The 14176-nt window shown below is 50.0% G+C and overlaps 1 protein-coding gene across 1 annotated transcript in view; it reads left to right on the forward strand.

The window, feature by feature from the left end:
• prex1 (phosphatidylinositol-3,4,5-trisphosphate-dependent Rac exchange factor 1) overlaps positions 1-14176 on the forward strand; it is a 74546-nt gene that overhangs the window by 53313 nt on the left and 7057 nt on the right. The window contains exons 18-31 of the mRNA XM_049016617.1: positions 1274-1422; positions 1952-2037; positions 3188-3327; positions 3761-3860; positions 5140-5315; positions 5771-5932; positions 7239-7449; positions 7980-8253; positions 8606-8833; positions 11814-11902; positions 12392-12474; positions 13003-13093; positions 13630-13755; positions 13857-13898. Of these exons, the coding sequence (XP_048872574.1) occupies positions 1274-1422; positions 1952-2037; positions 3188-3327; positions 3761-3860; positions 5140-5315; positions 5771-5932; positions 7239-7449; positions 7980-8253; positions 8606-8833; positions 11814-11902; positions 12392-12474; positions 13003-13093; positions 13630-13755; positions 13857-13898 (1957 nt within the window). The remainder of the gene's footprint in view (positions 1-1273; positions 1423-1951; positions 2038-3187; positions 3328-3760; positions 3861-5139; positions 5316-5770; positions 5933-7238; positions 7450-7979; positions 8254-8605; positions 8834-11813; positions 11903-12391; positions 12475-13002; positions 13094-13629; positions 13756-13856; positions 13899-14176) is intronic.

The raw sequence follows: 14176 nt of genomic DNA on the forward strand, positions 1-14176 counted from the left end.
CTCCTGCTGCAACATCGAGGCCTCTGGGAATGGAGGGGGGGTCTCTCTACTCAGCCATAAACAGGCCTGTAAAATAATCAAATTACCAAAAAATAATCAGTTACCAAAACTGTATTTTCACATGGACCGTTTTCTGCTGGCATCCCAGTGACAGTCTCATATGTGGAGGCTAATCACAGATATGCCTCCCCCGGTGGACGAGCCGTGTAGTTAAATATGAGGAGATGCTGGCCCTGCATTATTAATGCCCCCCTCGTCACGGGTTTCCCTGGAGCCAGATGATAACACGGAATTTTGTTCACAACATACTCTCCTGAGCTGCGTGAACGATAAATCAAAGTCAGGTCTATTTAGGACAGGCTTGTGCGTGCGTCTGCATGTGCGTGTGTGTTTCCGTCTTTTTAATTTATAGTTGATCCATTTGGTGTGAGAGATTATTGCTGAGAGACAGAGAAATGTCATTATTTCTTGCTGGCCCTGGGTATTGGGGGATTCTGTAGTTGATCAGTCCTTTGGGGACTAAATGAAGCAAGACATCTCTCCTGGGGTGCTTGGTCGCTAATGAAGGTGCGCACACAGCCAACCACATGCTAACTCTGCAGCTACCTCGCTAATGAAGGTGCGCACACAGCCAACCACATGCTAACTCTGCAGCTACCTCGCTAGTGAAGGCAAAGGCGCACACACACACACATGCTCTTTGTTCATCCGCTTGTGTGCATACACAGTCACTTGTTCCATTTCCCTCTCATGCATAATTACAGACACACACACAAAATGGTGTTATGGGTGATGGCCCCATCTGATAAAGTCTCGGATGAACGCGGGCGGATGTGCTGGGGTTCATTGTCAGAAAGGGCCGGCTGCCGGCTGCTGGTAGGTCGCCCCAGTCCATGCAGGATGACCCTTGCTTCCTTTCACACTGGGGCTGGGTGGTCACTGCCCTGCTCGCGGCTACTTGGCTATTCTGGGGTTTTTCCCGCTCAGGCACTAAATTGCCGTTACGAGAGACCTCTGCCGCTTGAGGGTAACACGATAGCTGAGGTTCAAAGCCAGGATCCCCTCCCCCGCAGTTATAAATTGTTTCAACGGTGCGCCTGGATTGCCGCCCAAAATAATTTACTTCCAGCTATTCAACCAGTATGCCTTCATGTATGTGAGCTCATGCGTGCGTGAGCTGGTGATTTATGCCTTATCGTGGCTGTATTCCGATAGTCCGCGGTCTGTTCAGTGCTCTGATTCCAGGCTGTTTCTGATGTACCTCCCCACACAGATGGCTGGACTGCAGGTGGGTAGGAAGATCTACTCCATCAACGAGGACCTGGTGTTCCTCAGGCCGATCGCAGAGGTGGAGACCATGATCAGTCAGGCGTTCGGGATCCGGCGCTCTCTGCGGCTGCTGGTGGCCACCAAAGCCAAAGAGTGAGTGGGAGGGGTCACACTGCTAGCGAAGGCCTGGGTCACTCTCTGGCCATGTCTCCTTCCATTGAGGTCAACTTGTGTCACTGGTAACTTCAATGATGCTGCCATAGTTGGCTCCTATAAAGGTATGCAGATAAGTTTTTTGCTTGCGGCTCCAGAGCAGGGAAGTGGAAGTCGTGATGCGCGGCTTCGGACGAATTTTGCCTTCCACTGAAAGCCAGTTTCCGCAGTTGTCAGATGTGACATGGTGTTCGGTGCGAAATGTCCTTCTGCACCATGCATGTGGTTAGCTTGCATGTTCTTTCACTCATACGCAAAGTTAACCACAACTGTCCTCAAATCATCCTATGTGAAGGTAATATAAGTTTTAATTGCGTTACCCACCGTTAACACTGTTTCAAATGCGTGTCTGTGACTGACGTCATCGGGTGGAAAATCAAGCATATAGTCATGTAATCATTATGGTTTGGGTTTGTGGTTCTGATGGTATTTTGTCTTGCTGTTGACTTTTGTGTTGCCTCTCTTCCAGGATTGTGAAGATACCAGATTGTCCGGACGCCCTGTCCTTCAAAATCTGCGGGCGAGCTCCCCCTCATGTGCATGCTGTGAGGAAAGGTGGGCGGGGCCAGGTCTTCTGAGCCCTATTCACGTCTCGTCCCCTCATGCACTCCGCACCAGAACTGAACCAGTGGGACCCTGAGGCCTGGTATTCTCTTGGCCGTGATCCAATTGTGCGAATCGGACACATTGCGGCACAGCTGGTGTTCAGACGAAAGCTTGTGGGGAGAAGTAACCTTCTCCCCCCTTCCGGGCCAACACCCAGAGAAGGCCGGGCCTTGGAGGACGTGAGCTTGCTTTCTTAGCTCGTGCAGGAAGCACACCTTGCTTACCCTCACTGTGCGCCACATCGCGGCATGCAGACGATAAATAAAGCGGCTCTCATTCGTTGAGTTGGTACCACGGCTGCACTTTGACCTACAAGGCATCCGGGCCTCGAACGAGCCGCAGTTTTTGCCAAAACAGACCAGGCGTCAAAAACCACCCCCGCTCAGGGCCGGAAGGAAGTATGAGCTTCACAGAAAAAAACAAAACAACCAAAAGTGAGCTTGCAGAAGTAGTGAATGCCTGAGCTGCACTTTAACGCTCTTGGGTGCCAACCTGTGTCTTCAGGTTAAATTCATTTCACTGCAGCTTTGGGGAGCAGTCAAGGTCCAAATTTCGTGTGAGCTGTGACTTGTGTCTGAATATATTTGCCGTGGTTTAGTCTCATTGCTTTTCCCTGTCAGCAGTACGTGTCAGCATGCAGAAATGATCATTCTCACATTTTCTACCTTAGTGTTTTCATACACTCCTGGGTCTCATAGCAGAATACACACGAGTGTTACCCGGATTAGTTTGAAATGTTATGGCCTGATCATTACAGTGACTTAAAAATTGACTCACATTTTTATATATGAAATTAGCTGACATAAAACTGCAAATAAATCATACAAACACTGCCTCCTAAATGCTTTGAAGGTCTTGTGAGTTTGGAGTTAACTGGATTTAGCTTTTTATATTGTGATTATGCTGTTGATGTAACTAATAAAGTACGTTTATGCATGTGAGGTTATGAATTATCAGATAATGTCAGTGAATGCGTTATTGGGAGTGTGAAAGTTGAATCTTCGCATTCTCAAAGTTGGCTATCGGACAGATCAGAGGTATCCAGGCAACAGCTTGAACATGGTCAACGTTGGTCATGTCTCTCCTCTTGCGGCATTAGGTTCAGGCGCCGTTGCCGCAGGCCTCCAGCCGGGGCAGTGTATCCTCAAAGTCAACGGCAACAACGTCAACAATGACAGCCACTTGGAGGTCCTGGAACACTTTACAGCACACCGCACAGGCCAAGAGCAAAGGCAGCTGGTGAGAAGAGCTCCTTACATACACTGTTGATTCATCTCTGGTTGTTCTCACGCTGGATTGTCAGATTCACAATCTCTTATCAGCTAGCCACTGTCTTTATTGTCACTTTGCTGTATTTTCACTCTGCTTTCCTGAACGTGTCCAGAAAGCTTTTTAAAGTAGCTCGACACATCTGCCTAATTACTGTAATCAAGCAGTCCTCCTGCAGGAGCTCCTATTATTTACTATTGCTCAACAAATAGAGCATTGTGCTAACAATGCAAAAGTCATGGGTTCAAATCCCCAAAAAAATCCCCGCTGAAGTAAGTTGCTTTAACTAAAAGCATCAGATAATTAGGTACCAATGTAAATAAGTCCTAAAATGCAGAGCAGGCCTTTCCCGTGCTTGGATCTTCCCCTTGGGTGACGACCCCTCTCTGCACTGCCGACACAGGGGCTGGCCCAGTGGGTCTACCGGACGTTTGAGGATGCGGAAGTGGAAAGGGCGTGGAGGCCCGGCATTTCGGAGGCGGGGGCTGACAGCGAGGAAGCTGGTGAGTGGCCGGGTATGTTCCTGCAGCGCGGCAGGATGCACCTGAGGCCTCGTCGGCAAATGGAGAAAAAGGAGCCGTTTCCATTATTTACTGCGGCTTCCCACAATGCAGCTCTCCCAGGTTCCTGTGCGCATATGTAAATAAACATGTCAGAAGGACGTTCTCTCCCATTTATTTATTTTCCTGTTTCCTCTTTCCTATGATTTCGGGGGGGGGGGGGGGGGGGGCGGGGGATTGCGGGCTGGTGAAACAGCCTGTCATGGAACAGCGTGTCCCCCGGTGAAACCCGATCATCCGGAAAGGGCCAGCTGGGTGGTGAAATCCCATCTTAAAACAGACAGTATTCCACAACCATGGCTGCACTTAAGTCGCTTCCGTTATTTAACGAGGTTCGTTTTCTCGAATCATGTCAGCGACTTGCTGACAGGGTATGAGGTAAAACTTTTTTTGTTTTTTAAGCACACGCCTAATGATGGTCCTGCACAGAGTTCATTATGGAAGTGGGGTCATGACCCCCCTCCCCAAACACCCGCCTATAGCCAGGCTGTTTGCTTCTGTCACTTCTCTGTCCCGGGAGGCAGGAAGGGGGCGGGGGGGGGCACCTGCAGGACATCCCCTGTCTCATGTTACAGCCAAGGCTAATCATAGGTCACCTTTTAAGGGCCGAGATGCTCGGCAGTGACCCCTCGCCCCTGCTGGTGGCTGACAGAGCCCACCTTCCCGGGCTCCGCACATCCAATCCTTAGGGCGTAGAGTTATTTCAATTTTCCTGTTGTTTGCAATTCATGCAAAAGCATTTATTATTTCATTTGTATGGAAACATGTTCTTCTTATGGAATACAGGGTCAGGCTGAGCACGGGGCTCATCGATGTCAGAAAAACATATATAACAGATATAAACATAATCTACACACACACACACACACACACACACACACACACACACACACACAGGCCTGTGATTTCTGCCTGTTAGATAGAGAAGACTTTCCAGTGATTTATTTAAGGCTGGGGAGATGATCTTATTGCTGGCTTGAGTTGAGAAAGCAATTTTGCTGGCATTGTGTGCTATAACACAGGAACGTGCATCTCTCTCCCTCTCCCTCGCTCACTCTCTCTCGGGATATTATTTCTTGCTGTATCATCGTGTACCACAGAAAATTTACGTCCGACCCTTCAGATGATTAATGAAGCCCCCCCCCCCCCCCCCCCCAAAAAAGTCAATACACTGGTCATTTCAGTCCTAATTGCCTCCCCGCTTTGCTTTGTTTTGGGCTAGCTAAGAGCTTTGGGAAGCTGACCCTCTTGGACGAGGGGCCTTTGGTCAGCCTAACAGTGGACAACGCGCACCTGGAGCATGGCGTGCTCTACGAGTACGTCAGCACGGCAGGCGTCAAGAGCTACGTGCTGGAGAAGATGGTGGAGCCCAAGGGCTGCTTCAGCCTCACGGCCAAGGTAGGCCAGGCACCGTTCAGATGGACGAGAGCGCTTCCAGTGCCCCAATGCCACTTTACAGCACTTTGCAGATAGTTCCCACCCTCAGGAAATTATCTTTATGTGCTTAAATATTGCAAATAGTCATTTTGACAAAGAGGCTGGGAACTGTAACACACCTGTGAACTTTAGACGGCCCGGGAAACTGTTGGTGTGCCAGACAGTTTGAATAGATCCCATCACCGGAAGGTTGCCGGTTCAAATCCCATGGCTGGCAGTGTGATGTTACCATTGGGCCCTTGAGCAAGGCCCTTAATCCTCCAGGCAGTGGCTGGCCTGGCTTTCTGATCCACATGTCACTTTAGACCAGAGCTATTGAAATCACGGTCCTCAAGGTCAGGGCCGCGTTCAGGCCCACGTGCCGATTTTGCTGGACGCCGATTGTCCCTTTGACCGGGGATCTCTGTGGCCGGCAGATTCTGGGGGCCGTCGCCGAGGACGACAGCCTCTTCGTGAAAAACTGCAGCCTGCTGATGGCACAGAGCAGGACCATGGTGACGATGCCGCAGTACGAGTTCCGCGACATCTGCAACGCCAAGCTGGAGAGCATCTGCAGACGCATGCAGTGCTACCAGCAGGTATCCGTCCGGCGCGCTTGCCTTGCAGGAATTAGGCATTTCTTAGGCGTTACATAGTTGATCTATTTCAGATCCGTTTTATACAGAACTATACTGTTAAGTACAATTTAAACCAAGTATGAATTTAAGGTCTTAAATTTGGAACTAAAGTCGAGACTGAGAACCTTCATTGTCCCGAATGGTCCTTTTCATATTGACCCACCTCCCAGGTATGAATCAGAAATGCAGCCTGTGGTTAAAATCTACTAACTGTTGAACTAGATTTCCTTCATTCCTCCTTTTTAGGGCTTTCAGAATGCGTATTTATTGCTGTGAGCCAGCAATTGCATACAAAGGCACTGAACTACATATTTTTAATGATGCCAACGCCCACATCCATCCATTTTCCAATCTGTTTATCCTTCTGGGTCGCGGGGGGTCGAGAGCTTATCCTGGGAGCTGCGGGCCCATCGCAGGGCACACACACACACCATGCACTCACGCATGCACACCTACGGGCAATTTAGCAAGTCCAATTAGCCTCAGCATGTCTGAGGACTGTGGGGGGAAACCGGAGAACCCGGAGGAAACGCCAAAACACACATTACAATAATAATAGTCAAAACTATCTGATGTCATTTGTCAGCTTTACTGCCGGATGACGCCTTATGTCTGTTGTTGCTACTCTGATTTTTTTCATTTCGGCTATAACTTTTGTAAAACTTGTGTTTTCTCTGTCCTCTCTAGCTCTGTCAGCAACTGTTTATCCATGGTGACGTCACTGTGTATATGAGCTAACAATTGCAGTAAAACAAAATGCATTTAAGTAAATATTTTTCATGGTGAGAATAACACAGCGAAAGTGCACGTTGTATTAATGATGGGCAGACCACCAAAGTTCTGAACAGTGATGTCATTTGTCAGGAAATTGCTTTGTATCTGTTGTTGCCGTGCTGATTTCTTTTAGCTTTTAGAGACTGTAATTTGTTTTAGTTTTGCTTTTTAATATATATATTTTTTATTTATTTTCTCTGCCCCATCTCTAATGCTGTCGGCAAAGTTTTATACCATCCAGCTGCTAACACAAGTAATGTATCCTGTGCTGCTTGTCCGGTTTGTTCTGGCGAGTGGCTCAGCTTTCGTGAGACTCTGTGAGAGGTTTGCCGGCTGAATGCACTTTGGGCCTCCCTCAGCCCAAGTGGGAGTTTGGGTCCAACTGGCTTTCGAGCAGCCCGGTCATAATCGGAGACAGGCGAGCGTCTCGACCGGCGGGATGGAGGAGGCCCTGCCACTGCTCTGTTGTGTCCTTCATAATGTGGCCCTTCAGTTTTCCCAGGAACTCAAAGACATGGCATGGCCGACGTTCAAGAAGGCGGGCGGCCAACCCCACCAGCTGGGCGCACTGGACTTCGTCCCCACAAACTGCCATGTCAACCTGATGCAGGTCTCCTACCCCAAGAGCAGCACGTCAGCCGGACGCACTTTCAGCATCCGGTTCGGCCGCAAGAACTCCTTCTTCGGGCTGGACCCCGACCAGGGTAGGCCTCTCTTCCTGGGCGTCGGCTCTGATATGCATCTAGACACGCCGGTTAGGCATAACTGTGTCTGTCGGGCGTTACGAAAGTCGCAGAAAGTGAAAGTGGCCCACTTTCGTATCTCGGTTTTCTGGTTAATCTCGGTGTGGTTAAAGGGAGGATGTTCAGTTCCCTTCCCATAAAATGTTTCCAAAAAATATGGCAATAAATCTTACTATTTGTTTCCAAATACGGGGTTTGCTTTGAATCGGTGAACTTCTGAGATACACGGCTGATTAGCAGAAACCTGCTAGCAGTTCAGTCTGGATACGCTTTTGAGGAAATTCTGCCAGTTCCCATGGTCACCTCCACCGCTCTGTCTGCCTTCATTCCCTGTGCCCTGGGAGATGTGTTTTCTCCTTAGGGAGGGTCATCCGGATGTTTCCCAGTGCTTCTTAAGCGGGGCAACTCGTTGCGCAAGGCCTGAATCGGTGTAAAAAAAGTCTGATTGCCTTTTTTGTCTCTCCAACCCCCCCATACACACACCCCTACAGCCAACCTGAACCCCATGTCCCAAACGACACACTGCATTACCAGCATGGCTGCCCCCTCCTTCAGCTGCCAGACTCTGGAGGAGGACGGCGACACCGAGGCGGATGGAGGCCCCCTGGAACGCAGCCTGGACGGCCGCTCCCAGCAGGAGGGTGGCGGCCTCAGCTTCCTCCTCAAGCAGGAGGACACCGAGGCCCAGGACGCCTACATCCATCTTTTCAGCCGCATGGATGTGGCCGTGAAGGAGATGAAGCAGTATGTGGCCCAGATCGACGTGTAAGTACTGGAGATGCCCCCCCCCCCCCCCGGCCTCCCCACAGACACAGACTTTCATGTTTTTATTTAAGCAAGGAGCAGTGGGTTCAGTGAAAGGCCGAGACGGTCACTGGTTGCACAGTACACCGCGTCTGCTCACTGCTCATGGGAGTTTTATCATCCACATAGTGTTTTGATTTACGTTCAAGGCCCGAGGAAGGAATCTCCTTCCTGAAAATATTTCCGCCGAAAAGCCAAACAGAGCAGGGACAAAACACACACCACTGAGCAAAGTTCAGATGTTTTGTCGGAGTCGTGTTCCTAACAGTGTTTTGTCATCCTCCATCTCTTCTCTCCCCCCCAAATCCAACAGCCTTTTGTCCTCTATAACTGAGCCCACCCAGCCAGAAAGCTGCGACCCCCCTGCTGTAGAAGAGGCCCCGCCCACTGCAGAAGATACTCCACCCACGTCCCCAGTAACGGAGGAAGTCGACCTGGACAAGTCGGAGCACGGCGGCATCAAGAAGGTCTGCTTCAAGGTGACTGAAGAGGACCAGGAAGACTCCGGCCATGACACCATGAGCTACAGGGACTCGTACAGGTGATAGCATGTGGCGTCACTTGGATTTCCGTTCTCTGAGCGGGTGGTTCCCATCGGGATCAGGAAAGTGTTCCCAACGTGGCTGTTGACGTCAGCGGAACCTCAGGTTAAGTGATCAGTGGAGACTGATCAGAGGTGATCGCTAGAGATGAGCTTTAACGCTCACTGATAGAAGGCTTCTTCCAGCAGTGTCTCTACTTCGCTGGGAAATTTGTGGCTTAGTTTGTAGCTCAGTTTCCGGTGTCTAACCTGGGAAGTGCCCAAAATGTCCCAGACACATTCTCTGCCGACTCGCCCCTGGCTGTGACATGTCGCGACGCTGTCTTTTCCTGGTCGGTAAAATGCCATATCCTCTACACCCAAAGGAGTGTCTGCTCCACTCCGGTCCGAGTCGTGTCTCGGAATAGCCGGCTGCCCTCTGTATAACCTGGCTCGCCGCTGCCGGCCTGTCGAGCCCTTTGCTGTTACTGGCACTCACCCCCCAGGCTGGCAGTGGCCGTGCAGAGGCTGCCCGCTGCCCAGAAGGCCCTGTGTACGAGGCTCCGAGGGCAGCGAGTGACGGCAGAGCTGCCGGCTGCACGGTGGCCGTTAAGTGAAGCGTGGACCCAGCTGAGGGGAGGGCTTGGAGATCTGGGGCTCACAGCCAAGGCAGGGCCCTCAGTGTGGGACAGCGACAGTCATCTCCGTAGTGATTATGTCAGCCGGGGGGGGGGGGTTTTCTCCCAGCAGCAAACCGTTTGACTTGGGACTGTTTTCTTATCTCCGAGAGCAAAAAGCCCACAGTGTTTTATTCGTGTAAACACAACTTGGCTTTTTGCCATGTCTTTTTGGCCCATTACATTGTCTCGGTCTGGACTCTGACAGTAGAAGTCGACCCTTTGCTGTGAATCGCTGTATCGTTTGTCGGGACGCTGTGTGCGTCCGGTCCGGGCCGGGCCGAGGAGGACAGTGTCCGTGCGAGCGGCTGGGGGCTACGCACCGCTCGTGCACACGGTTTCACGCTGCAGCAGAACGGTGTGTCAGCCCCGTGAGCAGGTCCACCTCGAGTGATGGCTTTCTCCTGTCAGTGTTAGCTTTCCTATCAACATTATATGTGTCGGAGATGCACCTGACAAAAGGAAAACAAGCAGCACACGTGCATGTCTGTATGGCAATGCCAGATTGGCTGCCTGAAACAATGTGGGCAGTGTTTTCTCACAACCCGAGGGCAGCATTCCTGTGGCGAGGCAGCCGATGCGCGGAATGTGTCAATGTGGTTTGAATCAGAGCCCTCCGCTTGCCACGATGTGGTTTGGCGCCCCCTACAGTACCATGCTCAGCAGGGTGGCTGAAGTCAGTGTATTATGTAATATTGGCCTTTTTACTTAATATTACACATTTTCAGACGTTACCTTCTCCCAGTTACTCCGTGCGACAGTGGGTGTGTCTTACTTTTATGAAGTCTGAGTAAGATTGTTTCATGACCCTCTGTAAACTGTTAAAAAAGATCAGGTTTTATGGCAAGTCTGTTTTGAATCTGTGTGTAAATGTGTTTGAATACCAGGCATTATTGGATGAGGTCAGTCGGCCATTTTTTTGTTTTGCATCTGAATGAACCCAAATACAGGCAGTCCCCAGTTTATGAACGAGATGCATTGTCTATTTTGAAGTCTAATTTGTAGATAAGTCGGAATACTAATAATAATAATAATAATACAGTAATAATAATAATTATACAAAAATAATAAAAGTAACTGTATATGTTCCTTTGTTGTTATAAACCATTATGTTTAGGTCAAATTTTGTATGTAATAGACTTAGTCTATTACACAGTCTATGTGTCAGTACAGAGTTGCCCATAGGTTGGACATTCTTATCTCAGGAACCACCTATGATAAACCCGAAGGGGGGGGGCTGATATCCATCCTGCCACCTCCCAGCTTCACCTTGGGTCCCATGGAAGTGGACTGTTTTTGCCTTGCACCCCCTTCCTTGAAAATCCTCTTCATGTGGTTCATGTAGCTCATGGGAAGTGGGGGAGGTGTTAGGTGTCTGGCATCAGACGGACACTGGTTCGAATCCCACAATCGGCAGAGCGCTGTCACGGTCGGGCCCTTGAGGTTGGGCCACTGTCTGATCCCGTTTTCTCAAAATAATGCATGTTGCTTCGGGTAAAAGCATCTTCGAAGCAAATATACTGTAAATTTCTCTGTTTGAATACCGTGCTGCCGGCTCTTCTTGCTGCCCTGCTCCTGCTGTTATTTTTATGCTTCCCAGATACAGAAAAAGCTCAGATTATGAAGGAAAAACAGTGCTTTGAGCCCAGAATAGATGTGGGATGGTCAGGGAGTCGCCATGGGCGGTGGGACAGATCGCAGTGTTTAAGTTGGTCCACCCAGAGCAGGCCTCTCTTTAGGAGTCATTTTAGTTTTTTTTTTGTTTTTTTTTGTTTATGAATGGTCTTCTATGTAGGCCGTTACCCGCAAAGCCTCCTCCTGCACCCTTCTGAGGGGTGTTTTTCTTTCCGGGGTAATGCTTACCACATGCGGGATGAGAGCCGGGGCATCCCAAATGACCGTGACGTAACCAAGCGGCGGGAAGCGGCAGGGCAGACTTTGTGTTTTCATGGCACCGTTTTCCCCGAGCCTGAGCTGGAGGCCGTCGCTGCTCGCCGTCGTGAAAACAGGCCGTACGTAAGTTTGGAGCGCTGACAGCTGAAGTAAGTCATGCAGTGGGGTGGATCAGCCCCCCCCGTGTGAATATTTTTGGGTTGGTGAGCCTCTGAGATGTTTGGTGGGACTCGAAAGGACGGCTGTGAGGAGCGTATTTACCGGACTGGCAGAACGCTCTGGATTTCGGTGCGAGCGCAGCTTAGTTAGCGTCCTTTGCATCAAGCTGCCGTCCCCAATTAAGTGTTTACGCGTGTTTATGCGCCGCACTCCAGGTTCCCGCGCATCTTGTCCCTGGGTCCTGAGCTCTCTACCTTCTCCGTGTTTTCCAGCGAGTGCAACAGCAACCGGGACTCAGTACTGTCCTACACCAGCGTCCGCAGCAACAGCTCCTACCTGGGAAGCGACGAGATGGGCTCAGGTAGGATGTTCTTTTGCTTCCCCATCCCCTGGGGGTACTCCTGCACCCCCCCCCCCCACCCAGGACCCTTTAGAGGTCCATGATTCACTCTATTGACTTGTCAAGTGGCACAGTTCACTGCAGGTTCCTGCAGGATTCAGCAGCCCTAGTCTTTATTTAACTCCCCCCCCACCCCGCCCCCCATCTTGCCTCAGCTGGAGGAAGTGGCAGAAGAACACATGACTCACCCCTGAAAAGAGGGTGGGGTACAGACTCTGGCGTCCGGTGTGACTCCGCAAAAATGTGATGTGTAGTTCCTGGGCACTTCTGTTCCTGCCCACTTAGCGGTTGGTTCGAATTTCAACAGGTCCAGTGCTGGACATTGGGCAACATGGGCAACAGTCTATGGTGCCATCTTATTGGAGGGCGCCGGCTTAGCAAACTCCTTGACGCAGGGGCATCGGCATGTCCGCTCAGCATGTCCGCTCAGCATGTCCGCTTTCCCTGCAGGTGACGAGCTGCCCTGTGACATGAGAATCCCCTCCGATAAACAGGATAAGCTGCACGGCTGCCTGGAGCACCTCTTTAACCAGGTCAGCGATCATCGCTCCGCCAGCGCATGGTCTGCCATCGGCCACGGGGACGGCTTCCTTTTGGGGCTAGCTGCCCGTGTCAGCTTGTGTGCTGTTGCCATGGGGATAGCTGCCATTATACAGCTATCTGTGTCTTTGCAGCATTTTTCGGCTAATTTTCCGTGTCAGTGGGTCCGGGGCTCGGAGAAGTCCCCGGTCCCCAGGTGCAGCTTGGTTTCTGACCCTGACGATGACTCTATGTATCTTGTTATCTTATTTGTTATTTTTTCCGCTCCCCTTCCTGTGCCAGGCCTGTTGAATACACAGGCGCACCTGCGTCCCCCTGCCGTAATCCTTTCAGGAACATTCTGCGCAGATGTGTTTGATAAAACCAGTCGACATTTTAGTGAATTGCCTCCGATGTTATCGGTTATCCCACATGCGTGTTTTGTCTGCTGTTGGCCCTCCTCCTCTGGCCGTCCTCCTCCTCCTGTCAAGCTCCTCTTGGTCTCACGCACAACGAGGGCCTCACTGTGTCTCTCCTCGCAGGTTGACTCCATTAACAGCCTTTTGAAAGGTCCGGTCATGATCAAGGCCTGTGAAGAAACCAAGCACTTTCCCATGGACCACAGTCAGTCCGGTAGAGAAGTCTTCCATCTCTGTCTGTCTGTTTGTCTGTGTCTTTGTTTGTCTGTCTGTCTCCCTGTCTGTCTGTCTGTCTGCCTGCCTACCTGACTGTCTGTCTGTCTGTCTCTGTGTTCTATCTAGACTGTCCTAGACTGTTTGTGCCCTATGCTTCCTGGGATAGGCTTCCGGCTAACCTTGTTCCAGATATGTGGATGAATGGATGATTCATTGCAAAATAATAATATTTTACATGTTTTTATTTGTTACTGTAGATGAGGACACAGATTGAGTAATTAGGTACAACCTTTCATACACTTTTGAAATGTATTAAAAAAACACAAATGTGTCGTATCCTACTTAATCATTATTAGCCTTAACAGATGGTACCACACACCCATTCCAGAGTTCAAGTATAAACTCGCTGACTAAGGAGGTGACGCACTCCGGTTACTTCTGAGAGTCCGTTCTGACTGTCAGGTAGTTTTTTGTGCCAAATGAGTCAAAAAAAAAAAAAAAACAGTAATGGGAGCTGAGCTGTGTTTTTCTCAGACCGTAACACCGAGGACTGGACAGCGCGCTGTCGCTTTATGATCCATAAGAACATCCAGGAAGACCCGTGGAACCTGCCCAGTTCCATCAAAACCCTGGTGGAGAGCTTACAGCGGCTTGTAGAAGGTGGGCGAGCCCGTCTGAGGACAGGTGCCGACTCTGCCCGTGTGTCGCCCACCTCCGGTTGCTAAGTGACACTGATCCGTTTCCATGACTTTCGTCTCTAGATGGGAAGAATCAGCTGCTCCTTGCCCTGTTGAAATGCACAGGTAAGCCTTCCAGGGAATTTCACATATTCCAGGGAGTAACTCGAAAGCAGCCTTTCACATTCTAAGAAAAAAAGAGAGAACACGCAGTTTCCATGGTCCTCATGCAGCTGCAGGCGATTCAGGAAGATAGATTTCTACAGATTCAATAAAATGCAGTGTTTTGTTTGCTTTTTAAGAGAATTAAAATATAAAACGTGTTTTAATTAGTAACTGATTAGATTGAATTAGATTAGTAATTCATATTTACTTTTATCAGTTTAAATCAATCTTATAAATCT

This window comes from Brienomyrus brachyistius, chromosome 6, assembly GCF_023856365.1.
Source record: "Brienomyrus brachyistius isolate T26 chromosome 6, BBRACH_0.4, whole genome shotgun sequence".
In the NCBI taxonomy this organism is placed as follows: Eukaryota; Metazoa; Chordata; class Actinopteri; order Osteoglossiformes; family Mormyridae; genus Brienomyrus; species Brienomyrus brachyistius.